Source organism: Polypterus senegalus, chromosome 13 (assembly GCF_016835505.1).
Source record: "Polypterus senegalus isolate Bchr_013 chromosome 13, ASM1683550v1, whole genome shotgun sequence".
Lineage (NCBI taxonomy): Eukaryota > Metazoa > Chordata > Cladistia > Polypteriformes > Polypteridae > Polypterus > Polypterus senegalus.
Genome location: NC_053166.1, coordinates 71,165,112 through 71,192,924, shown reverse-complemented (window position 1 = coordinate 71,192,924; position 27,813 = coordinate 71,165,112). Strand labels below are relative to the sequence as shown.

Here is a 27,813-nt window from a genome sequence, read left to right as displayed (position 1 = left end):
CAAAAAAAATGACTAACATTTACTATGTGCTACTAAGAAAATAGGTGGGACAAATGCCATTCGTCAATATGCAATAAAAAATGATTTTTAGTTGCACAGTAGAGGATAAACACACCTGTATTGAAAATTGGGTTAAGAATCCCTGTACTTGCAAACTAAAATACTACAGTCCAAAGTACAACAGTTAAATGAAAAGCTGTGCTTTCACCACATATCACTTAATGAATGATGGAAATGAATTAAATATTTAACAGGCTGGTAGAGATTACTTTTATGTAAATGGCGATTCCAGCATAAAAGGGTTTGTATTTTCTTCCAATGCAGTAAAATAAATCATTTATTTCAAAAATTACTGTAATTTAGTAATTTGTACACTAGAAGACTATAAAATGGTATTAATGAACAACACCATATTTACATCATGGTCACGTTCTTGGTCATTTTCAACACAGAAGTAAAAGAAGTCCTCAGGCTCAGAATACTGTGGAGCAGGAATCTAAAAAACAAAGCAGCAGTATTTCCATTACTAATTAAAATTGATTAATGCTGTATTAATAATGGATGAACAGTAATATACAGTATATACTTAAACCTTAATGGATGCTTAACTAAAACACATTAACAGAGTGCATGATGTTGCATAAAAGAAGAAACCAAAACAAGCTCATAGTTGTCATATTACATAATCTCCATGTTAAATAAGCTATCTGTGCTGCTGTGAGTAAGTAAATACAAACACTGAAAGTTTGAATATGTAGAAATCAGTTTCAACTGTCACTTATAGCTCATGATCTACTTATACAAATACATAATTATAAGCATGATGCAGTTTTGCACAGAGAGACAAGTGGCTGATGTAGCAGCAAAGGTGTCAATATACTAAGTGCACAGTCAGCATCAATTTTACAGGGGAAAATGAAAACACGCAAAATTACATATCATGGAGGGAGCAGTCCACAAGTGAATGCAACTCACTTGCAATGTTTTCACAGCAGACATGATAATGTGTGCAAATACAAGAATAAATAGTTGGTATTTTTGCATGTGCATTCAGGTATCATTAAATCATGTAGGTGATTTAATACATGTGACAGTGTATATATTTTGATACATGCACCAGTGTGATAAGAGGTGCATGGCGAAGCACAATTTTAAATAAATAATTGTGATTTCTGTAGCATGGGTGCAGGTACACGTGTCAGTATGCACTCTCTGCTCTGTGGTTGATTGGAGTGCTAGGCTGATTGAATATTCACGTGAAAATGCAAGTGATTCAAACAGGTGCTTCATTCACATCTTGGAGCAGGTGGAGGACTGCATCTGCATCCAATATGGGCTAAAAAGGAGACTGAATAGCACTTGGGGTGGGGGTAATTGAATCAGAATAAAGAAAAAAAAAAAAAACACAGTCCAGAGGATAGCTAGCTAGAATGGTCAGAGTAACCGAGCCGCACGAGCAGAGAGAAGTGAATGGTGCTTCATGGGATGTTCCCTTTGCTTGGGGTAGGAGTGGGGCCAGTGAATGAACGTCCCAGGCATCCATGTAGCTTTAGGCTGGCATAGTATGCTATTTTGTAGGATGATGGTCGAGGCAGGCAGAATAGCTGTTAGTGTCTCCACCAGTTGAAAGACCCAGTGGGATAAACTGGGGAGACATGTGGTGAAGGATGCTGTAGACTGGCCAAGGAAAACATACAGCTAGCATTTCAGAATAGCTATAATTAAATCATATCTTTATTTATCCTAAAAGGCATCTAATTTTACACCAAATACTACTTTGCATCAGTCTTTCCATTTTCAGAAAGAAATCCTACCATTTATTCTTATACTTACACATATTGTCAGATCTGCAATATCTGTAAAAACTGTGTGATTGACTCACAGTTCGCTGCCCACTATATACCATTTCACATTTTCTTCCTTCCCCATGTTGAATTTGTGCTGGCTGTGTACTTTGCATTTCACAATTTGGTGAGGAAAATTGCAAAGCCTTTTTAATGGAGTTTATACTTTTTTTTTTTTTACTTATCTGAAATAACTGGAGCACCAAACATTTTCAGATTTCTTTTTTTGTTTATTCATTACTCATAGCGAGTATTTATAAGTGTGACTTTTTTGTTGATTATTTCATAATTGTCTGCTGAAGGTAGACATCAAATTAACATCTGGACAGTAATATTCAGTAATGTCAATAACAATGACAGGAATGGATTTGTCGCAGCAAAAAGGATATTAAGATGTAGTCAAGTGTGAGCCAGAAGAGAGACAGTTATTCAACACTAGGTAAATGTTCAATGGCATTGCTTGTCGTGGTTAATAGGGGGCCTGTGATTTTGAACTAAAATATTGAATACTGCATTTTAACACACTGAATGAAAAAGAATGGTATCTTCCTGACATACCATCACTGAAATAGTCAATGCCATGAAAGTGGTAAAATTACATTCAGATTTGCAGTTATCTGAGAACTGTAGGTGGAAAAAAATTGACTACATGATCTTGCATAATAGTAAACCCATGTCTTTGTACTCACCTTCCTTAGCTCCATTAACTTTTCTTCTTCAAACTGCTTTCTTGTTTCTCTTACTGCATCCCCAGGAGCCTCACTGTATGACTCTCTTGTTGATTCTCTCGTCTCTTCTACATCCTCTTCTTGCCTTATTTTTTCAAAGTTCTGCATTTTCTGTTTACAGAATTATGGTACCTGTAATCCTTGGAATTACTCAGTTTACTTTCATTCAATATATATATTTCAAGATGTACTGACATGTGTACACTTGAAACATTTACTTTAAGTCAAAAATAAAGAAAGGCACTAGTCAAAACAAACGCCGTACATATTGCTTTATATATTATAAGCTATTTTTAAACTCAAGTGAAAATTTCATTGTGCTAAGGAAATCGATACACTGGCTTACAAACCAATCTATTTGAAAGTAAAATCTCACTGCACTATCCAGCAACATGACAAAGGCTGACAAATGATACCGGCAAAAGCAAGAAAGCAACACAGTTACATAAGCAAAGCCCTGATGTCCCTTACTCTTAAGAGTGTTTGAATGCTATTGCAATCATAAGAAACCAAGCTTACTTGCAAAATAGGTCAAAGTATCATCTACATTTACATTTTACGTGGATTACAAAAATGTTTTTTAGCATAGCTGTAAGCATAACTTAATAGTACTTGATGGAATTTAATGTCAACAATTTTTTTAAAATTAAACTGGGGGCTTCGCCACCTGCTCGCCAACCTCCGGTGTTTGATTTTTCCGGATTTTTTTCTTTAAATTGTTTACTATTTCCTTTGTTTCACTTTTATTTCAGAACTTTGTTAAAACCAATATTTGGAATCTTTCGAGTCCCAACATGCTGAATGTTTTAAATGAGGTCCGTGAGACATGTGCTTAATGACTTTGTACCATACTTCAGGATAGGTTTCTCTGTTTAGAATTTCAGCACAGACAAAACGATCTACATCATCATCAGTTAATAATTTTTTTTGTAAAGTAACCAATAAATGCATGTGAGGTAAACCCTGTTTTTGAAATTCTCCGACGTAAACTTCAAAGCCTTACAATATTTACATACCTATGACATATCACCTATGTTCATATATTCAATCTCTACTCGCCTTTTCGTTTTTTCTCCGAGTAATATTTTCTCTTTGTTTGCGCTAATGCAATCTTTACTTTTTTTTTTGACACTTTTGTTTTTTTTTGGCTTTCATATTCTATATCTTACTCTGCATGTGTATTGCGCCTACATTTTTTTTTTACTCTTTTTAATTCCACTGTTTTCATTATCTCTAACCTGCTCTGCATGTGTTTGGTGCCTTTGTTTTTTGACCTCTTTATGATGTTTTACTTTTTTTTGTACTCTTTGTCTTTTATTTCTGACCTCGCTTCGTCCTGCTTTTTTTCAATGACACCTGGTCCGTGGTGATTATTTTCCCTTTATTCGAGTAATAATTTCCGTTTGTTGGTGCTACTGCGATCTTAACTTTCTTTTTTTGATACTTTCTAATTTTCCTGCTTTCATATTCTTTAACTTTCTCTGCATTTGTATCGCGCCAACTTTTTTTTGAGCCTTTCGAATTCCACAGCTTTCATAATCTCTAACCTGCTCTGCATGTGTATAGCGCCAACATTTTTGAACGTCTTTATGAAGTTCTACTTTGTCTTTTACTCTTTGTCTTTTAATTCTGAGCCCGATTAGACGTGCTTTTTTTTTTTTAATTCCACTTGTTCCGGGCTGATTATTACCTCAATTATTCTTTTTCTTTTTTGCATTTTTTCTCTCAAATGCTTTTGAGTCTCTTTTCTTCTTGCTGCTCTTTCTTCTTCGCTTAGTCGTCGACGTTTCATCTATAACGTATTGTCCTTAAACTCTTAATAGGCACTGAGAGCCCTGGATCGGTGTGTACTCAAAGCCTTTACACAACTGAGTGTTTTGCTGCCCGAGGTCTTATTTGATATTGGTTGTATGTAGGGCGTGTCTTGCAAGAATCTCATGTTCTACGTCCTTACAAGACGGTCCTGGGTCAATCTCTTGGAACAAAGGCTCATGTTTAAGGTCCCCGTGAGACACCCCGTGGCCAATCTCTTTCGTCTCGCAGGTCTTTTAAGTGTCTTCGTTATCTTCATGTGAAGATCGCGTCTTGTCTCCCTAGTCTCTCTCTCTCTCCCAGGATTTAATTTTTATAATAGAGAAATAAGTTTATACACAGACACAAAAACATATATACACAGAAATAGTAAATGATTACGTTGTAAACATATCATTTTAGTTTTTGAGTCTTAATTTTATGCTGGAAAGAAAATAAATAGTGGGCCCATAGATCAAACTGTGTTTCTAGCATGAGCCTTCATAAACCTTGTAATTTTATATACAGTTAGGTCCATAAATATTTGGACACAGACAACTTTTGGTTCTGTACATTACCACAATGAATTTTAAATGAAACAACTCAGATGCAGTTGAAGTGCAGACTTTCAACTTTAATTCAGTGATTTGAACAAAACGATTGCATAAACATGTGAGGCAACTAAAGCATTTTTTTTAACACAATCCCTTCAATTTCAGGGGCTCAAAAGTAATTGGACAACTGACTCAAAGGCTATTTCATGGGCAGGTATGGGCAAGTCCATCGTTATGTCATTATCAATTAAGCAGATAAAAGGCCTGGAGTTGATTTGAGGTGTGGTGCTTGAATGTGGAAGATTTTGCTGTGATCAGACAACATGTGGTCAAAGGAGCTCTCCATGCAGGTGAAAGAAGCCATCCTTAAGCTGCAAAAACAGAAAAAACCCATCCAAGAAATTGCTACAATATTATGAGTGGCAAAATCTACAGTTTGGTACATCCTGAGAAAGAAAGCAAGAATTTGTGAACTCAGCAATGCAAAAAGACCTGGACGTCCACAGAAGACAACAGTGGTGGATGATCGCAGAATCATTTCCATGGTGAAGAGAAACCCCTTCACAACAGTATCGATATCCAAGTCTACCATAAAGAGAAGACTGCATGAAAGTAAATACAGAGGGTGCACTGCAAGGTGCAAGTCACTCATAAGCCTCAAGAATAGAAAAGCTAGATTGGACTTTGCTAAAGAACATCTAAAAAAAGCCAGCACAGTTCTGGAAAAACATTCTTTGGACAGATAAAACCAAGATCATCCTCTACCAGAATGACGGCAAGCAAAAAAAGTATGGAGAAAGTGTGGAACAGCTCATTATCCAAAGCATACCACATCATATGTAAAACACGGTGGAGGCAGTGTGATAGCTTAGGTGTGCATGGCTGCCAGTGGCACTGGGACACTAGTGTTTATTGATGATTTGACACAGGACAGAAGCAGCTGAATGAATTCCGAGGTGTTCAGAGACATACTGTCTGCTCAAATCCAGCTAAATGCAGTCAAATTGATTGGGCGGCGTTTCATGATACAGATGGACAATGACCCAAAACATACAGCCAAAGCAACCCAGGAGTTTATTAAGGCAAAGAAGCGGAACATTATTGAATGGCCAAGTCAGTCACCTGATCTTAAACCAATTGAGCATGCAATTCACTTGTTGAAGACTAAACTTTGGACAGAAAGCCCCACAAACAGTAACTGAAAACCGCTGTAGTAAAGGCCTGGCAGAGCATTAAAAAGGAGGAAACCCAGCATCTGGTGATGTCCATGAGTTCATGACTTCAAGACTTCAGGCTGTCATTGCCAGCAAAGGGTTTTCAACCAAGTATTAGAAATGAACATTTTATTTCCAGTTATTTAATTTGTCCAATTACTTTTGAGCCCCTGAAATAAAGGGATTGTGTTAAAAAAAATACTTTAGTTCCCTCACATTTTTATGCAATCTTTTTGTTCAACCCACTGAATTAAAGTTGTAAGTCTACACTTCAACCACATCTGAGTTGTTTCATTTAAAATTCATTATGGTAATGTACAGAACCAAAATTAGAAAAAAGTTGTCTGTAAGTACACAGCCTTCCTTAACATTCTCTCTATATACTGAATGTGTCTAGTGTAACTGTACAGTGTACTATAAATGTTTTCATATTTACGTAATATTCTAGAGAAAGAACAAGCACTTAGGTTACATTGTCGACCTTAATTTTCTAAATAAATCAAGAGCACCAAACAGTGTATTGTAATTTTCCATTGAATAAAATAACAGTGTATCATATTAGACTATATAACTAACTTAAATGTATCTACTATATAAGCATTTTTATTATTTTTTGCAAAAGAAAAGTCAATGGGAACTACAGCTTCTTAGACAAAATTAAGAGTGGTGTGATTCATTTACGTTTTTATCATGAACAAATACTTCATAGTTTCATATTACTTAAAAATATTTTCTTATGTGGATGCTTTGTTTTTGTAGCACAAAATACATCAGGATAGTTGATTTCAAACAGTAGGTTGCTGTAAGCATTTGTAAAACAGAATATAGAAAAACAAGTTTTACACACCAAAAGTGGTTGTAGCTTCCTTGAATAATTAGCTTCTTGTTTTCTCTTCATTTTCTGAAAAAAAAAATTATATATACAGTATTCATAAATGTACCTTTCACATGGCATACATAAAGTAGGTTTGCCACTGATATTGATGTTTTATGCTAAAGATCGAAAGCTGGACTACTAACTTTAGCCTGAATTATAACAAGAGATTCATTTCCTCTATGGTGGACCAAAATCACCATCACTAGACAACAATACTTTTGTCAGGGGCAGTGTTCCAATAATAGCTCTTAATGCAGGAGACAAGCTTGGAAAAAGCCCTATTGCTATGAATTGTACAATTTAAAAAATGCTATTATATCGTCCATTTGTCAGTCATGAATGCTTGAGACAACCTCTACACCAGTAGCCGTGCTTTGCTCTCATCTCTTATTAATTATAGAAGACATCCTGCATTCTATGATCCTTGCGAAGGTTTCCTATAAAATAGAGTACAACATGTAATCAAAATGGCAACCTCCCAAATGTGCAGTAACCACATAAAACCTTAAACGAAATAAATATTTAGTGTGACCACCATTTGTCTGAAAAAACAGCAATAACTGCCTTAGGTATACTTGCATGCAGTTTCTAAAGGTACTCATATATTAGGTTGTTCCAAAGGCTCTTGGCGAACCTACCACAGTCCCACTCAGACTTTGGCTGTTTTATTTGCTTGTGTCTCTGCAACTACTCCCAGATTGGTTCTGTGATGCCGACATCAGTGTTCTGTGAAGGCCATACCAACTGTCAGGATTCTCAGTTCCTCTTTTTGCTGCAGATTATAAATGGATCTGGTCATGTATTTGGGACCATTGTTAAGGTGCAGAATGAAGTTGAGACCAATCATATGCTTCCTTAATGGCTGTGGAGGAGAGATATGAATCTGCCTTCACTTCTCAGTAGTGAGGGAGGCCATTAATTGTAATGAAACTGCTAACTCCATTTGCAGAAATGCAAACACAAACCTGTATGAAACCTTCAATGCACTTCATTGTTGCCTGCAAACATTCATCCATCTATCATTCTTCAGGAGACAGACAAAAATTTCCGAATATGACTAATCATTCCAGAGAACTTGCTGCCATTTTTCTGCACCCCAATTCTTGTGTTTTTGTGTGTAGGCGAGGCATTTGGCTTTACTTCCACCTCAGGAGGAGTGGCTTTCTGGTTTTAACTCTTCCGTGATGGTCATGTAGATAGGTGTACCAGAGTCCAATGGTTCTTGATAGTTCTGAGCTGATAGCAGTGCTGGGCGTCTTCTGATTTCAGAGGTAAGAAAAATGTAAGCATCTGTCATCTACTGCACATGGTTTCCATGGTTGACCAATGCATCGGCTTTGCCTGTTTGTGTTTAAGAGCAAAAACTGAAAACACAGAAGCAAACATCTGCTGTGAAATACCTGTAAGGAAAATACCTTGCTGATACAGGGTGAATGAAAATCTTGTCTTGTTGCTATGGTCAGTTTTGTCACAGCTTAAACCACCACATTTACGCAATTTCACCTGTGTAGTATGTTCTATTCTGTCTACACAATTGTTTCTGTTTCAGTTTATCACTGTGGTTCTACCTACATATTATAGGATTGATAATTAGCCCCTGTCTGATGTATTTGTTTAATCAAGCATTGGACTATATGCCTATAAGATTTCATGTTTTTTTTTTTAACTGAAAAGTGGTATATTAATATGGTGGTCTCTTTCTTTAAGGACATTAAAATATCTTAGTCAATTGCTTCACTTCTTGTGAAAGGAATGTTTATATAAGTCTAAAATATTCTTTCTTCTACTGACACAATAATCCAGAAGACATAAAATAAATAACACAAATATTTTATGAACTATCTAAAATGCTTAAGAGTTTGGCACAGCATTGCCATCTCTTAGAATATACAGTGCATCCGTAAAGTATTCACAGTGCATCACTTTTTCCACATTTTGTTATGTTACAGCCTTATTCCAAAATGGATTAAATTCATTTTTTTCCTCAGAATTCTACACACAACACCCCATAATGACAATGTGAAAAAAGTTTACTTGAGGTTTTTGCAAATTTATTAAAAATAAAAAAACTGAGAAATTACATGTACATAAGTATTCACTGCCTTTACTCAATACTTTGTCGATGCAACTTTGGCAGTAATTACAGCCTCAAGTCTTTTTGAATATGATGCCACAAGCTTGGCACACCTATCCTTGGCCAGTTTCGCCCATTCCTCTTTGCAGCACCATCAGGTTGGATGGTAAGCATCGGTGCACAGCCGTTTAAAGAACTCTCCAGAGATGTTCAATCAGATTCAAGTCTGGCCTCTGGCTGGGCCACTCAAGGACATTCACAGAGTTGTCCTGAAGCCACTCCTTTGATATCTTGGCTGTGTGCTTAGGGTTGTTGTCCTGCTGAAAGATGAACCGTCGCCCCAGTCCGAGGTCAAGAGAGCTCTGGAGCAGGTTTTCATCCAGGATGTCTCTGTACATTGCTGCAGTCATCTTTCCCTTTATCCTGACTAGTCTCCCAGTTCTTGCCGCTGAAAAACATCCCCACAGCCTGATGCTGCCACCACCATGCTTCACTGTTGGGATGGTATTGGCCTGGTGATGAGCGGTGCCTGGTTTCCTCCAAACGTGACGCCTGGCATTCACACCAAAGAGTTCGATCTTTGTCTCATCAGACCAGAGAATTTTGTTTCTCATGGTCTGAGAGTCCTTCAGGTGCCTTTTGGCAAACTCCAGGCGGGCTGCCATGTGCCTTTTACTAAGGAGTGGCTTCCGTCTGGCCACTCTACCATACAGGCCTGATTGGTGGATTGCTGCAGAGATGGTTGTCCTTCTGGAAGGTTCTCCTCTCTCCACAGAGGACCTCCGACAGAGTGACAATCAGGTTCTTTGTCACCTCCCTCACTAAGGCCCTTCTCCCCCGATCGCTCAGTTTAGATGGCCGGCCAGCTCTAGGAAGAGTCCTGGTGGTTTCGAACTTCTTCCAATTACGAATGATGGAGGCCACTGTACTCATTGGGACCTTCAAAGCAGCAGAAATGTTTTTGTAACCTATCGCAGATTTGTGCCTCGAGACAATCCTGTCTCTGAGGTCTACAGACAATTCCTTTGACTTCATGCTTGATTTGTGCTCTGACAACTGTGGGACCTTATATAGACAGGTGTGTGCCTGTCACGTCCGATCAACTGAATTTACCAATTGGTGGACTCCAATTAAGCTGCAGAAACATCTCAAGGATGATCAGGGGAAACAGGATGCACCCGAGCTCAATTTTGAGCTTCATTGCAAAGGCTGCTAGTACTTATGTACACGTGATTTCTCCGTTTTTTTTATTTTTAATAAATTTGCAAAAATCTCAAGTAAACTTTTTTCACGTTGTCCTTATGGGGTGTTGTGTGTAGAATTCTGAGGAAATAAAAATGAATTTTATCCATTTTGGAATAAGGCTGGAACATAACAAAATGTGGAAAAAGTGATGCGCTGTGAATACTTTCCGGATTCACTGTATAGTGCAATTCAAAGAAGTTACTTGGTATTATATCTTTAAAGACCTATGGACTGACAATATACAATTTTGTACTGTATGTATTCTCTGAAAAACTTTCAAGAAAAAAAAGTTTCAAGTACAATTTTCTAGAAGCTACCTAATATACAAAAGTGTCAGAAGACTTTCAGATTAGAATATAAAATAATTTTGCATTCATCTCACTGTCCATAATTTTTCACAATTTGACTGAATACCTCAATAATTAAATAACCACTCTAAATTCACTGAATAAACTCCAGTGGTAATGCTTAAAGATAGGCTCTTAGGTATAGTCCTTTGTGGGAAGGATTTATCTAATACTCTCCTTATAATGTTTTATTTTTCCACCAGCAGTTTTAAGAGGTAGAGTGTGGAATGTAGACTTGCATTCGGTAGCATTTTTTCTTTTTTGTTGTACTTCTATTAAGTGTGTACATGAATTGCCACATAAATTGTAATTGAAAAATATAGGAATATTTTTGAAATAAATTATGATTGCATTTAGTTCATCTCTGTGTTGTCCAAAGGAGCATATTTAATTGACGTAAAACATTGCTCTCTCAGGTAGAGGAGTATTTTTGCAGTGCCAAGCCTGTAATTAATACTGAACAGAAACTAAATGATGTTGGTTATGAAATTGTCAGATATCTAGTACAAACTCCACAGCAGCAGTAAATACAAACGTAATTGAGGACTTGGATGTGAAAAGAACAAATGAAATATGGTCTGCTTGATCACGGAAGGTGCTCCATATTTTCTTTGTATCGTAAAGCAGACTATACTTTTCCTTTTTACCACCTAAATGTTTTATATACTTCAAATTAACCTTCATTTTTATCATTATGGATCAACAAATAACTTCCCATAAAAGCACTTGTGTAGAATGGTAGTAGGAAGAAACTTGAAAACTACAAAATGTCAAATTCAGAAGAGTGCTTACAATAAGTTTTGCTTGTGAACTTCCATGTACACACAAAGCCTTGAAATCAATGATCTAAGCAAGCAATAGAGGACATTTTTTAAATTCCCACAACTTCTATTCCCCAAGAAAGATTTTGTGATATCAGCAATCTTTCCAGTTTTCAACAGGACACATTTAGGAAAATTCTGTTTGGTCTCATTGCCTCTATGATCAATCAACATCATGAAAAAGGAGATGCAAAATCCATGAGTAGATACAGCATTAGGAACCCCACTGAAACCATTAAGACCTCAGCTAAGATACACCCTCTTGTATAACTAACCAAAGAAACTTTCAGCAAGTAAAAACAAGCTATACTTTTCTTTTATACTGTTCTTTTTCAATCTGGACCGATAAATATAAATTTAAAATATTTAAAAAAAAATGTTCTGTACACTTGTTTATACTGTAAGTAAACTGGTCCACCTCATTTTTTGCTACAGGGTGTTCTATGTATCATAAATAACTGACAGAGGTTAAACAAGGAAATATCAGTGATGATGCAATTATTTTTGGAAAAAGGACAAAAATAGAATTAAAAAAGGGAAGCTAATTTTTCAACTTAATACACAACTAATGACAGTTGTTTAACAGGAGGGTGTGAGTTTAAAAATATAGTGAAGACTGAGATCATAAAAACATTAAAAACAGACTCAAATGTGACATAAAAAGGTTTATAAATATGCAAGTTTTGCTACTGATCTACAGCTCTACCAATTCCAAAGAAGAATACAATTCAAGTCATTACCTGTCCAACTTGATCAAATACAAAAAGTCTGTTTGTTCTTTTTTTCCTGATTTCAGTCTGTGGATTTAAAGTAAGACTAGTTAAAATACAGTAAGGATGAGGAATGCCATTTATAACAATGTAATACATTCAGGACTTTAGTTTACTTATAGAGGAGGGCACAGTTAAAGAATGCTGAATGGTAATTAAAATGTCTACAATTCCCATTCATTAGGATCAATTTAAATGACTAATACAGTATATATTTTCTTCATAAATTGTTTGCAAAGCTTTCAAATACCTCATAAAACCTCAAATACCTCAAAAAACATTTAAAGTTATTTAACTATATAAGAGATTATAGCTTTGACGTGCAGAGGGTTGCAGCAGGTAGTGTAATTTATTTCTAATACTTTGACATTGATTAACCTTCCATGTGAGATGTTCTTCAAGAAGAACTGTTTCACTGGCTCTGTATTTGCATGGGTTTCTTAAAGGGTTTTTGTATGTCCAAAGACTGGACTGGCAATTCTAAATTATCCACATATGACTGTATTAGCCAAATATGACATATGTCTCGGTCCCCATGGGTCTGGTGACCGTGGTGAAAGTGGCTCCATGTTACTTGACTTTGCAAAAGGTCAGGGGTTGTGAATCGCTGGATCCTGGTTCCAACGCCCTGAACCGCATCTTTGGACTTGGTACTCCAATACTGGTGGTGCGGTGAAAGAGATCGATCACAATACCTTGTGGGCAGAACCTGGAGGCTCTTGCAAAACTGCAGGGAATACAAAGTGTCCAGTTTGTGAATTTTGACCACAGACTTCTTGTTGCCACTCTTAGGTGGTAACCTACTGGACGTAAGCTGGATCCAACTAGGAAAATGACCCTGGACTTAGCCAGACTCCAACACCAGGTTGTTTATAATGAGTTTGCACACAGTTTGTGTGAGGAACTTTGGATATGACTGCCGATCCTAATGTGATGTGGGAGACCTTCCGTGACAAGACCCTTAAGGTTGCTGAGGGTTGTGTTGGTGTTACCGGTGTTACCAGAAGGAGGTGTTTTATCTCACAGCAAACCCTGGATATCATCGAGAGGAGTCGCAGCGCACGGCTCAATGGCAACTCTGGTCTGAACCGGGAACTGAGAAGGACGGCTGTAAGGGCTCTGAGGGCAGATAAAGAGGCGTTTGTTAGAGGATTCTGTGAGCAAGTGACACACCATCCATGGTCTAGCGACAGACGTCCTGCTTACAGAAGAATCGAAGCATTACGCACATCTGGATCTGTTCCACAGAGAGTTGCAGTCAGGGTGGCTGATGGAACAGTCCTTATGGATGACACTGCTGTTGTGACCCGCTGGGCTGGCTACTTTGAGCAGTTGTTCAAATCTGATCTTCCAGCTAGGACGTTGGATACCTCTGGATCCACGGTTCTTAAGGCTGATCCTCTGATTAGCTGTGAACCACCCAGTCTCACTGAGATTGCACAAGTGGTGAACCAGCTGAGGTGGGGAAAGGCTGCAGGGATCTGTGGTATCCAGGGTAAACTTCTCCAGGCTGGTGGTAAGGCTGTCCTCCTGGCAATGCAAGCAATCTTTTCTTCCATTTGGGAGACTGGCATCATCTTAACTGACTGGAAAACGGGACTTGTCGTCCCTATCTGGAAAGGAAAGCGTGATTGCCTGGATTGCAGCAACTACAGGGGGATAACTCTGCTCTCGGTGCCGGGTAAGGTCCTTGCTAGGGTCATCCTCAATAGGATCCATGATCACTTGCTCACCTACCAGCAACCGGAACAGTCTAGTTTTACGCCTAAGAAGTGTACCATTGACTGCATCCTGGCACTGAGGGTTCTCATGGAGCGCAAACGCAAATATCGGCAGAGTTTCTTTGCAGCCTTTGTCGATTTTTGCAAAGTGTTTGACTCAGTTGATCGAGCTGCCCTGTGGGACATCCTGAGGGTTCGCGGGATCCCCTTGAGGTTGCTGGATATCATGGCCGGCCGGTACACTGGTACTATGAGTGCTGTGCAGAGTGGAGGCAGGACCTCTGCGTTTTTCCCAGTTGATTCTGGGGTTCGTCAGGGGTGTGTTCTTGCTCTGTTCAATGCTTGAATGGACTGCGTGTTGGGCAAGGTCGTGGGAACCAGCGGCTGTGGGACATCTGTTGGTGAAGAAAGATTCATGGATCTTGACTTTGCAGTGATCTTTGCGGAGTCAATGAAGGCTCTGATCGTGGCACTCGAGTGACTGAGTGTCTGGGCTTGCGAGTGTCCTGGATAAAAACCAAGATCCAGGCCTTTAATGACCTCTTGGGCACAGCCATCAGCAGTGTGTCTGCTTGTGTAGAGAGTGTTGACCTTGTTGAGAGGTTTACTTACCTTGGCAGTGACATTCATGTCTCTGGTGACTCTTCCTATAAAGTGAGTAGACGGATTGGTAGAGCATGGGAGGGTCATGAGGTCGCTGGAAAGGGGTGTGTGGCGCTCCCGATATCTATGCAAAAGGACGAAGGTCCAAGTCTTTAAAGTCCTGGTGCTTCCTGACTTGCTATATGGTTGCGAGACATGGATGCTATCCAGTGACCCGAGATAAAGACTGGACTCCTTTGGTACTGTTTCTTTCTGGAAAATCCTTGTGTACCATTGGTTTGACTTTGTGTCAAATGAGCGGTTGCTCATGAAGTCCCGAATGAGGCACATTACCTGCATTGTGAGGGAGCGTCAGTTACGGCACTATGGCCATGTGGCGTGTTTCCCAGAGGGTGATCCGGCTCGTAAGATCCTCATTGTTGGGGACCCTAGTGGCTGGACCAGGCCAAGGGGTTGCAAACTGGGATCCTGAGTTGTTTTGTCGTGTAGTGGGTGCAGCAACGCACTGTACCAGTGCATGCTCCCCAACTTGACTTGACATATGAAGTATAGGTGTCGGCTAGAGTACGACTTCTGTCTCTTTCAGTACTGGTTCTTGCAGCCAATGTTGTCAGAATGGTCTCTCATTCCCCACGGTTCTGTAAAGGTTCAATAAAATGGACAGCTGTATGGAGCTTACAGAATAGAATCTTCCCTTCATCTTTATAAAAGCAGTAAATCAGGATTTTTGTTTATTAGCACTGGTAAAGTTGACCCCAGGGACACAAAATACAACCTCTGAGTTTATGCTTTCAAATATTTACGTAGGTAGCCTTCACAATGTTGTAATTATGAAATTTAAGAGAATAATAAGATGAAACTGCACATCAACAAATGAGACATTTTCTTGATGTTTGAGGAAACAAATATATACATTCACACAGAAACTGTGTTTAAGTTCAGAAACTTACTGAAATTTTTGGTTGTTTCATTCGTCTTGGTCCCTTTAGTATTCTTTTCTGCAAATAAAAAATTTTATCATGTTATGTCACAAGACATACCAGAATTGAGTTCATGGGCTAATTAAATGCATAATAATTCACTGCAAGATTATACAAAGTTAAATTTGAGAGTTTACATTTTCCATACTATTTACATGTCTTAGGGTATGATAATGTAAGTAGCATATATTGTAGGCTAGACGATAACCCATAAATTCTGACTCCTTAGTCTTTGCAGTTGATCAACAATGGAGATTAAAAAGAAACTCTTAATTTTCCTTTAAGGTATTCGCTGGGCACAATTACATTTGTCACATTGTTTTACTGTGTTTTTAACTTGACAGGCGTGTTTAAATGTGTAAATATTTTTAGGTTATTTACATTATTGGTATTGCATTATAGCTGTAAATCTGGATGAACACTCTCAGCATATACTGAAGCCAATCCAAACAGGCAAACCCAAAACAGACAATACAATGACACTCACTTATGATCATCTTAAAAAATATTTCTCAACACAACACATTCCCAAATCATAGCCTTTGTGCAATGATTGGCCTTGTTTATTCCAAGAAACAAAGTAGTACCTGAAAGTGTCCTTTTGAAATTTTCATAACAGACATGAAAAGTTAACATGGATCCATATTCTAAAGACCATAACACCACCACTATTTCCAGGCTTCTGTTAATGTTCCGAATTTGCATAATGCCTCTTTAATTCATTGCTCAATTGTTATCTTAGTGACATCAATAGTGTAAAACCACATTAAAATCAAGACAAACCTACAGAAATGACTAAGGGGCACAAAGTGGTGTACATGGTGTGCCATAATCTTTTGGTAGGTTGTACATGTTAAAGTTAACATCCACATGAATGCCAGAACCTAAGGTTTCCCAGTGCAACACACTGCCTGCGTCACATTCCTTTTTTCCCCCATAGTACATAATGTTGCTATCTCTTCCCCATGTAAACGATGCACACACACTCTGCTGTCCATGTGATCTAAAAGAAGATTAATCAGATCAGGTCACATATTTCCACTGCTCCAATATCTAGTTCCAAAGCTCATGTGCCCATTGTAGGTACTTTCGGCAGTGGACAGGGTTCAGGATGGGTATTCTGACAGGTCTGTGGCTATACAGTTTTATAAACTGCAATGCACTGTGTGTTCTGACACCTTTTCATGGCCAGCATTAACTTTCCTAGGAATTTGTGGTACAGTAGCTCTTCTGTGGGATCTGATCAGACAGGCTAACTTTTCCTTTCCACATACATGAATTAGCCTTGGGCATCCATGATTCTGTTGCTGGTTTATCGGCTGTCCTTCCTTGGGCCATTTTTAGTAGGTACTAAAGTCTGCATATTGGGAACTTCCAGAAGACGTACAGTTTCAGAAATTCTCTGACCCAGACTGCTAGTCTTTACAATTTGGCTCTATTCAAAGTTGCTCAGATACCATATGCCCTTTTTTTTTTTCCAACACATCACCTTCAAAAACTGTTCACCTGCTGTTAATTATACCCAGACAGATACCATTGTAACGAGATAATCAATGGTCATTCACTTCATCTCAGTGGTTTTAATGCTGTGGGTGATAAGTGTGTGTGTGTGTGTGTGTATATATATATATATATATATATATATATATATATACACATATATAAAAAAACAGTACATACATATACACTGTATATGGACACACTCACACACATACATATGCATATGTACAGGGTGATCCAAAAGCAAAAACTTATACACTCAAAAAAATGTAATTGTCCAGTCAGTCTCATCTTCACTGAGGGCATGGACTGGTATTGGAATAAAACTTTTCCAATGGGCATGCTTCAAAATACAACAGTGGAGAGGGTTTTAAAAGGAGTGTGCAAGTAGGTGGTAGGAAAAAAGTAGGAAATAATAGTAATCTGAAGAGGTAAATCCTTGTGGAATAAAGGCCGATTAGATTGGCATTAACTTTCTATTTTCCTTGTTTTATTAGTTGGTAGGTATATGGTACAATCTTGGTTTTATGGTTGTGTCCTGCTGCCTATGTATCATTTGCAGATTTTTCATTATTGTATCAAAGCTTGCAAGAAAGAAAAGGTGTAAAAACACTTTTGATAGGTTATACATGCAATATGTATGTTTCGTAACAGGCTAAAATTACAGCTGGCAAATTATTTAAGTGTTGTGTGTTTTAATTAAGTTTAACTTTCTTTGTCATCTTTCTAATGAAAAGTACTGTGTACTAGTGTGCAAACTGGGATACCACATTATTGTGCATATAGTAGTGTTCAGGAAACTTTTACTATTGCTCAACTGATAAATATTTTCTTCTCACTTGTAGGTCCTAGGTTTGTGGTCAAAGCAGCCTTTAGGGAGGACATGGAACAAAAAGGGGCAAGATCATTAGTGATTTCTTGCTAGTGATATACAGTGGAACCTTGGATTGTGAGTAACTTGGTTTGCGAGTGTTTTGCAAGACGAGGTAAATTTATTTATAAATTTTGACTTGATAAACGAGCGATGTATTGCAATACGAGTAGTACGTATGCGCTTTGTCTGCCAACCGCCACGTGATCACAGCTAAGCTGATGGTTCTTCTCTCTCTTGCTGTGGGATTGTGGGTAATCATCTCCCATTCTCCGTCTAAGTCGGTGTGCCTCACTCGTACAGTCAACATCCGTACGAGCGTATACTGTTTACTATAGCATGGTGACCATGCGTGTGCGTTGTAACATACGAGTCCCTGTCTTGCACCCCAAAACACGAAGCTGAGTCTCAGTACTTTAGCGACACTAGCTTTATTCAGCTTGAAACAGGAACAGCACGGTTATTTATTGTAGCGGGATCTGCCACTAATTATACACAGACACAGCAGTCAGGCAGGGTCGGGGCCAAGTAATAATGTGCCCTGCGCATTTATAATGTTCCTGTATTACCCATCAACGGCAGGTGCTTATAGCACATCCGCGATCTTTTCGGATTCGCTTTTACGGTGAACTGCTACAGCGCTGGTAGCCTGAGGTTGCTTCGGGACTCTCTTCCGCCTGTCGTCCTGTTGGGTGGAATCCCAAGAGTTTAGAAACTCACTCACGCCAGCCATGATTCTTTTCAAAGGTAAAGTGCAGGTTAATTTATTTTATGTATTTTTACTTTATAATTTGTATTAAATATTTTTAAATGAATAGTTTTGGGTTGTGGAACGATTCATCTGAGTTTCCATCATTTCTTATGGGGAAATTTGCTTTGATACATGAGTGCTTTGGATTGCGAGCACGTTTCCGGAATGAATTATGCTCACAAACCGAGGTTCCACTTCGTTGTACTACTGTATATAGTCTGTTAACACCAAAGTCTAACATATAAGGTAATACTCAAAAAGCCAGTAAAACAGCACAACGTCTAAGATGGCATTTTTAAAACTACAGATCAATAAAAATTTAACATTTTACTTTGGCTTTACTGGAAATTTAAAAAAATGTTAACAGAATTGTGCCTTCATAAACACAGATAGATCAGAATCTCAGTTTCATTATAATAACTATTGACTGAATTTTGTTAAAATCCTACTACTAGTATAGACCCTTTATGGAGTTCTTTGAGGATCTGGACAGTTGTCAAAGCAAAAAGAGTGCAGAGCAAAAATATAATACAATGGATGAGGCTTGTGGTTTGGTTGCATAAATTTCCTTTTTGCATGATGCACTTCTGTTTCAGTTTTAAAGTGACTCCTCTTCAGCAGATGAATTTAATATCTCAGAAGCTGCACTAAGTGGTTTTCTTTAACTATTATTCATTCATTTACAAATCCCTAACTGCTCTTCTTCTAGGGATGCTTTCATTTTAAATATTATCCATTCTCTTAAGGCAGATATTTCTTGCAGCAATACTATAATCTAGTTTTCTGTGTTTTTGGGAGATTGATATATTTTTTTATATTTAAGCTATAGCATTGCAAAATAAGTTACAAGTAATTAGCAGCAAGTAACTACCCACTTATTAGCCGGCAACATTGATAGACTTTTTTCTTTTTTTTATGTGATTAATTTAATACAATGAATTAAACTTTTCGGTGTTCTTTTTTGTGTACTAATTTGCTTGCAGGCTGCAACAGCAAATTATTTCTGTCTGATGGGTGGTTATGCATTAACTATTCCTTTCAACACTAGAATTACCAGAGCCAATGAAAAAACTTCCAGCCCACCCTTCCCTTCCATCCCTTCGCATCAGCGTCTTTTGTCTTCTAAATTTGTCTATAAACCCAAGTACCCTGCTATACCATCCCCCCTTCCCCCACAGAATGGGCAAGAAGTTCTCCCAGTTCCTGCCTTGATTGATTACCTGGGAGTGAGCTACCCAGAATTGTAAGGGGATATAATTTGATGTGTGTTTGTGTCTACAACAATCTATGTAAACACAACGTTTAAAAAACGTTTTCATGTTTTAGTAAGAAATAACAAAATGTAGACATGAACTGTATAATGTGTGAAGGCTGATGGTCAAATATCAAATAAACACTTTCACAAAAGGTGAAAGTACAATACGACAGCTTCCGTGGTACTGTGGTTATAACTGCCGACTTACAATCCAGAGGTCATGAGTTCAAAACCAGCTCCCCCGCAAATTTACCGTTTTGAGTAGTGAGCTGCTCTTATTGTTAATATTATACAATAAAAACATACATTTGCTTTGTGTCTGTAACAGCCAGTGTAAATTTATAGTACACCCCAGACCTGACGCGGTTACTTTTTATCTGAAACTGGGAATAACTTTACATGTGAGCTATAACTGAAAACAACATGAACACAGATACCTTTCGAATAGGTTGGAGGCATTTCCGTTTTCTACACCTCACAGGTTTCCGAGAATCTGGATTGAGAAGTTTATGCCTGCAGCTGGCACACATTCCACAGTCCACTGTAACTCGACAGGCTATGCACTGGCCACACGGTAGCCACTAAAAAAGTGTAGAAAAAGACTGGTAAGAATAATTTTACTATGATGAATGATAGAAAAACTCCACTCAATACTTTTCTGCTTGAAAAGGCAAAACAGTGTGAAACAGAATTGTATACACCGGAACCATACAGGAAGGTTTTACATGTAAAAAAACAATAAAGAAAAAAGGAAACATAAAAGACTAATTTTCACATTAAGATAAATTCACCCTATGAAGTTACTAAATAAAATGCATATCACAGTAATTTGATGTATAATAACAAATAAGTAGACCCACAGGATGACTTTAAAAAAGACACAAAAGTGAAATGTCTGAAATGGTGAAAAAGTCAAGGACATCTAAGATGTTACAATATTTATCAGTATTATGATTAAGATAGATGGATATCAAAATTCAGTAAAATAAACCATAATGTATCTCTTTGAGGAAATATAACCTTTGTTAACAACCTGCCCCAAATGGTATATCTTGAATTTACAGAACTAAATCTAGAAAGGTTCCAGAGTGTTTAAAAGCTTGTGCATAAATGTGAAGAAATAAAGCTTTTATCGATTCCTTTCTATATTAACATCCTTAGCGTTACATTTAAAAAAAAACATGTAAAATTACACTTTTATTAAATCTCATCTTTCTACTTGAAAATGTGCAAAACACTAAAAGTACAAAGTGAGAAGTGTAGAATGTATAATAATGATACAAAAATAATAATAATAATGAATAATAATAATATGAAAAGCACATGCTCGAGTGACATAAGCATCACTTTCACTGAATGTTTCAATTTCACTGCCTGATGACAGATTCACCACATTATCATTGCTGATGAGAGGTGCTTCTTACGAGACGCCATTATAAGGCTAGTAGGAAAAGACGCATCTACACTGTTGCGTGGGTAATGCTCAGGCCTGAAGCTTTCACAAGACACGCTTATACTGTTGCCCAAGTAATTATTGGCTCTAAAGCTGTTGGCACTTTTACAGCGCAAGTAACCTTCGGATCTTACATAAGATGCGTTTATAATGTTGACCGAGTGACACTCAGGACTAACGATTTTACCACTGTCTTTACAGTCTGAGTGATACTCTGGTCTTACGTGAGAAGTGTTTATACCATTGACAGAGTGAAACTTGGGACTAATGCTTTTGGCACTGTTTTTGAGTGATGCTTGGGTCTAATGCTAACGAGGTTAAAGTGATGTTGAGTACAGTTTTTGCATTATTTCTTCTTAACTGAAGCACATATACATCACTGCAGTCTACCTATAAAGCTTCCAGCTTGGTTGTAATTTTAAATATAATTGATTGTAATTAGTTTCTCATTTACTAATTAACACTAGAATTACCAGAGCCTAAGAAAAAACTCATAGATCCGTCCCACCTTAAATAGCTTCTCACCTATCCATCAGTGTCTTTTGTCCTTTAAATGTGTTGATAAGCAGCAAGCAGTTTGCTATCACATCCCCCACCGGCACACAGTTTTCTCAGCTCAAGTCTGTTTACCTGCGTGTCAGTTTCTTGGAGTTGTATAGAGTGAGAAGTCAAGCAAAATCACACCTTTTATAAATACTATATCGTTATTTGGAACACATGCATTTCATGTGTGTTCCATGTCTACAACGATCTATGTAAACACATCGTTAAAAAAGAAACGTTTTTCATGTTTTAGTAATAATTGACAAAATGTACACATGAAGTTTATAATGTTTGAAGCCTGAAGTCCAAATATCAAAGAAACACTTTCACAAAAGTTACAAATATAACAGAACAAGTGTGCTTTTATTCAAAAATATAACTGCAGAAAAACAATACGTGTTAGGGTGTGACTTTGACATGCATTTACTACGACTGCTTCGGTGGCGCAACGGTATCAACTGTTGACTGGTAATCAAAACTTCAGGGGTTCGATCCCAGACGAGTTCATTTTGAGAAGTGAGCTGCTTTTATTCTTATTATTTTAGAATAAAAACATAGATTTGATTTCAGTCTGTAACAGCCGGTGTAAATGTGTGATACTTGTGTAGGTCAGCTTTGGTTTTTTTTTTATTCAGTTTCATTCTCTCAGTCGCGTTCACAATCCTACCCTACACAGCCCCTCCCCCCCATCTGGCACTGCTGTTTTCAAATAAAGATGCGCTATAACGCTGCACTCTGTAGGAAGTAAGTAAATAAATCCAAATAAATAACATCTGTATGGTGTATGTGCCCTAAAAAGAAGGCTAACTGCATTCTCGTACTAATGCTTGCGAAATGAAGTGTCTGCGTGCACTTTTTGTGCACTTCCTACCGAGTTTGAGGCAGTTGCAGTGTGCTCCAATAAATACCGATCACATAGTCTGACATCTCCAGCAGCTCTGTCAAACCAGTCTCAACTGTCTGATCTCTCATGTTTGTTGTACCACAACACAATGGAAAAAGGAAAAAACAGGTCAGAAAGTGGAACAGAACTCGCTATATCTGTACACTTTAGTACTGTACCGGCGCTGACAGCCAACACATGATTGGCTATCAGAATGCAGCAAGCTTACGATACTTTGGATATTTGAAACTGTGCTGGAAAGTCCTCATAGTTACGCAACTTATTTTCTCTTGCAGTTTACAGTCACATAATCTGACATCTTCTGGCAAAGAGATTTGCAAATGCAGTCATAAAGTTTGCCAACCCCACTGATTAGAAGTTGTATAGTTTGCCCCCAGCTTCAGTTGCATTAAAAACCTGCAACCACATCATCTTTGCGTGATGTAGACGTGTATAAGAGACTCTAAAAGTTGACTTTAAAACTCAAAACCTCTTGGGAGGATTACAATAGCTGTACACTTTTGTTCAACACACTTTTCATATAAAATGACACTTTTTACTTACATTCATGTTCTCATTCTTCCATTCCATAAATCCTGCCAGCTAATATTTTGTATATCTCAATTAACACATTTAGTGAATTTATTTCATTCAAAACACAATACTCAAAAGAACCTACTATACAGGTGCCGGTCATAAAATTAGAATATCATGACAAAGTTGATTTATTTCAGTAATTCCATTCAAAAAGTGAAACTTGTATATTAGATTTATTCATTACACACAGACTGATGTATTTTAAATGTTTATTTCTTTTAATTTTGATGATTATACCTGACAACTAATGAAAGTCCCAAATTCAGTATCTCGGAAAATTAGGATATTGTGAAAAGGTTCAATATTGAAGACACCTGGTGCCACACTCTAATCAGCTAATTAACTCAAACCTGCAAAAGCCTTTAAATGGTCTCTCAGTCTAGTTCTGTAGGCTACACAATCATGGGGAAGACTGCTGACTTGACAGTTGTCCGAAAGACGACCATTGACACCTTGCACAAAAGGTCATTGCTAAGGAGGCTGGCTGTTCACAGAACCATGCACATTAATAGAGAGGCAAAGGGAAGGACAAGATGTGGTAGGAAAAAAGTGTATAAGCAATAGGGATAACCGCACCCTGGAGAGGATTGTGAAACAAAACCCATTCAAAACTGTGGGGGAGATTCACAAAGAGTGGACTGCAGCTGGAGTCAGTGCTTCAAGAACCACCACACAGAGACATATGCAAGACATGGGTTTCAGCTGTCGCATTCCTTGTGTCAAGCCACTCTTGAACAAGCGTCAGAAGCGTCTCGCCTGGGCTAAAGACAAAACTGCTGCTGAGTGGTCCAAAGTTATGTTCTCTGATGAAAGTAAATTTTGCATTTCCTTTGGAAATCAAGGTCCCAGAGTCTGGAGGAAGAGATAAGAGGCGCAGAATCCATGTTGCTTGTGGTCCAGTGTAAAGTTTCCACAGTCAGTGATGGTTTGGGGTGCCATGTCATCTGCTGGTGTTGGTCCAATGTGTTTTCTGAGGTCCAAGGTCAACGCAGCCGTCTACCAGTAAGTTTTAGAGCACTTCATGCTTCCTGCTGTTGACAAACTTTATGGAGATGCAGATTTCATTTTCCAACAGGACCTGGCACCTGCACAAAGTGCCAAAGCTACCAGTACCTGGTTTAAGGACTATGGTATCCCTGCTCTTGATTGGCCAGCAAACTTGCCTGACCTTAACCCCACAGAAAATCTATGGGGTATTGTGAAGGGGAAAATGCAATATGCCAGACCCAACAATTCAGAAGAGCTGAAGGCCACTATCAGAGCAACATGGGCTCTCATAACACCTGAGCAGTGCCATAGACTGATCGACTCCATGCCACGCCGCATTGCTGCAGTAACCCAGGCCAAAGGAGCCCCAACTAAATACTGAGTGCTGTACATGCTCATACTTTTCATGTTCATACCTTTCAGTTGGCCAACATTTGTAAAAATCCTTTTTTTGCATTGGTCTTAATTGATATTCTAATTTATTCTAAATTAAAAGAAATAAACATTTGAAATACATCAGTCTGTGCGTAATGAATGAATCTAATATACAAGTTTCACTTTTGAATGGAATTACTGAAATAAATCAACTTTGTCATGATATTCTAATTTTATGACCGGCACCTGGATAATAATGAAAATCATGTGCAAATGGTACTAAGAGAGCGGTGCCACCAAAAGCTATTTTGCTGTTAAATGTTCAGCGTTAATTGCTGTTTATGAAAAAAGAAAAAAAAAAGAAGTCAAGCTTGAACCTTAAGCACAAAAAGCTCCAAAATGCTGCCAATTTGCCACATCAGTCAAGTACAAAAAGCTGGATTTGCAATAAATAACTTTCATAAAAAGTATGAAAACTTGCATTATTGGTAGAATAATAAAATGCATAATGAGAGCTGAAAGTTGTCTAATTAAATGAAAAGTGCCATTAGGGTAAAATAAAGGTTTCTAATTATATTTATTGGACAAAAAATTTGAAGTACCTAGCTTCTGATGAGGTAATCACTGAAAGTTGTGTTGTTTACAATATTCACTTATACCAGAATATGGATGCCTCAAATCTAGTACTTAACTTCATGTCACGTGACAAACAACACACAAAATATATTTTTTTTGTCTGTTTGGAATGCGGTATTAATTTATTTATATTTCTGTTTTTGTTGTTGATGCATTACAAATTTTTACTTTCAAGTGTTATATTTTTATCGTTATTCCTGTGACATCATCTCAGTACCATTTTGTTTATTGGTTTTTCATTAGAGTCACCATTCTGTTTGTTTCTAGAGACCCTGCCATTTTAAAACTTTTGTTGATTTTTTCCTTTAATTCTTTGTTGAAAGATCTGATGGCTTGTGTATACTGACATTTGGTAGCATTAACAACTTTACAACTTTTTTTTGTGTATCTCTTTATGAATGATTGCTTTTTATTTTTTCCATTAGTCAATATTAAACTGATATTTGCACATCAAGTGCACTTAAGAAGTTGATGATCAGTTGTGTCTACCATCTCTTTATGTAATATTCACGTTTGTGGGAACACAATACCAAAGAAAAAAAAAGACTGCAATGACATCAAATAACCAATTAAGGCTGCCAAAAATTCAAACTAAATTATGTTCTGAGAAATTGTAAATACCCCAAATACCTAAATACCTATACTCAGGAATCTACAAGTTATTGTCAACATCGCATTTTATGACTCTACCTTCAATTAAATACTGAATAAAAAGGACTTTCTTGAAAGTCATGTTTCCACCGCTTGCTTTGTCTCTTGCTTTCAGGCTCAAAGAGATGGATCCATGTCTCATCTCCAGTGACAATATATTCCAAAACGCAGAAATCTTCATGCACTATTGCATGTACGGATCTGTAGCTGATATCCAAACGTGCAGGCAACAGTGGGCAATGTAATCTGTCGGTCTACTCTGATGAAGGCATTCGCCATGTTGGTTTGGGCTTGTATGCATGATGTTGACAGTCGACCGGATCAAACTTCTTTGTTTACACTTGTTCTTCTTGCTTTAAACCACTCATAAACATGTTAATTCCTGCGGTTTTCACTTCCATACTAAGCTTATATCCTTTCGTGAATTTCATCTTCCTTTGCTCAAAGAAATCTCACTATGGCACATTGTTAAACAATGGTGTAATCCTGCAGTGCAGTGTCCAGGTTCATCTGACCTTGGCTTAAACTAGACTAACCGTAGAGTGCTGCACTGTGCATGCTCAAACTACCCATAAGTCATCGTGAATGTGTTGTATTGCATCAGTTCCTATCTTTTCTATTACCGTATGGTTTTCGTTACCTTTACTTTTTGAGTCACCCTTGTATTAGAGTATAGCAGGTGAAAACATATCTTTGTTTGACAGTTGCAGCTCGGAAAAACTTGATAATGCAATAGCTCCTCCTAAGCACACATGCAAATCTGTAAGCAAATACTGGAAAAGGAAAATTATCGAGGTTTAGGAATAGCCCTAGTCAAAGTCCAGACCCTAACTCCAATGTGATGCTGTAATGGGAACATGCAAGAGCTTGACATAAACACACATCACTTAGGTACAGGTGAATTAAAACACTGTTGTAATGAGGACTGAACAAAAACTTTCTCTGGTCAAAATTTCAAAATACTTCTTTTAAGTTGTATTGTTTACATATAAGCAAAAACAAACTAGATTGAATGTGGATGAACATGCAGCTGCAGTCACTAATACTTAAACATAGTACAGCACAGTACAGATTTTGCTTCAATTTTCTATTTTTTTTTGTATTTGTTTGCACATTGTAAGCAAATGTAGCCAGTGACGCACATCTGGATATTTAGCTGAGTGTTAGAAATTGCAGTTTGTAATTCCTGGCCTCCTAAGTACTCGTCCCTGCCATTCCATCTCAGAGAGTACCAATGCTAGGAAGGCACAGCACATGTCTCATAATCATCAATAAGTGGTGTTTTTGATGCTATCATAATGTATTTTCCAACACTACAAGGTATTGTATTATTAGCGAAAGCTGTAGGATGTTTAAGCATAAGGACAACATAATGTACATGCTGCATATACTATATCCATGGCTCAATCTTTTAGTTTTAAATTATATATGTTTTGTAATTAAAATACAGTAATATTACTGCTGTTTTTTTAATTAAAAATTTCAAACCTTTTTTGTAAAATAAGTAGTAAAGTTCATGTATGTTTGCAAACTTCCTGTTAATGGGCATTTTCCAGTTCTGACAAAATCGGGTTTTTAAGGTTCCACAGGAACAGAACTCATTTGTAGCCCGGGACCTGCCTGTACATAGTGAAAATGGTTATTTAAAGTTACTGCTTCTTAACAGTTTTCTACAAAATAGAATCATGAAGCATACTTACTTTGCACCCATTGCTTCTGAATATTGGGACATTTTAAGCAAG

At 37.6% G+C, this 27,813-nt stretch overlaps 1 protein-coding gene across 3 annotated transcripts in view; it reads right to left on the bottom strand.

Annotated features, from left to right (window-relative positions):
- The window catches only part of mbd1a (methyl-CpG binding domain protein 1a), a 315,995-nt gene that overhangs the window by 45,989 nt on the left and 242,193 nt on the right, over positions 1 to 27,813 (bottom strand). For all 3 annotated transcript variants that reach the window (XM_039775021.1, XM_039775022.1, XM_039775023.1), the window contains 6 exons: positions 20,384 to 20,527; positions 15,540 to 15,587; positions 12,236 to 12,292; positions 6,979 to 7,032; positions 2,534 to 2,683; positions 419 to 496 (listed from right to left, as the gene is read on the bottom strand). In XM_039775021.1, the coding sequence (XP_039630955.1) occupies positions 419 to 496; positions 2,534 to 2,683; positions 6,979 to 7,032; positions 12,236 to 12,292; positions 15,540 to 15,587; positions 20,384 to 20,527 (531 nt within the window). The remainder of the gene's footprint in view (positions 1 to 418; positions 497 to 2,533; positions 2,684 to 6,978; positions 7,033 to 12,235; positions 12,293 to 15,539; positions 15,588 to 20,383; positions 20,528 to 27,813) is intronic.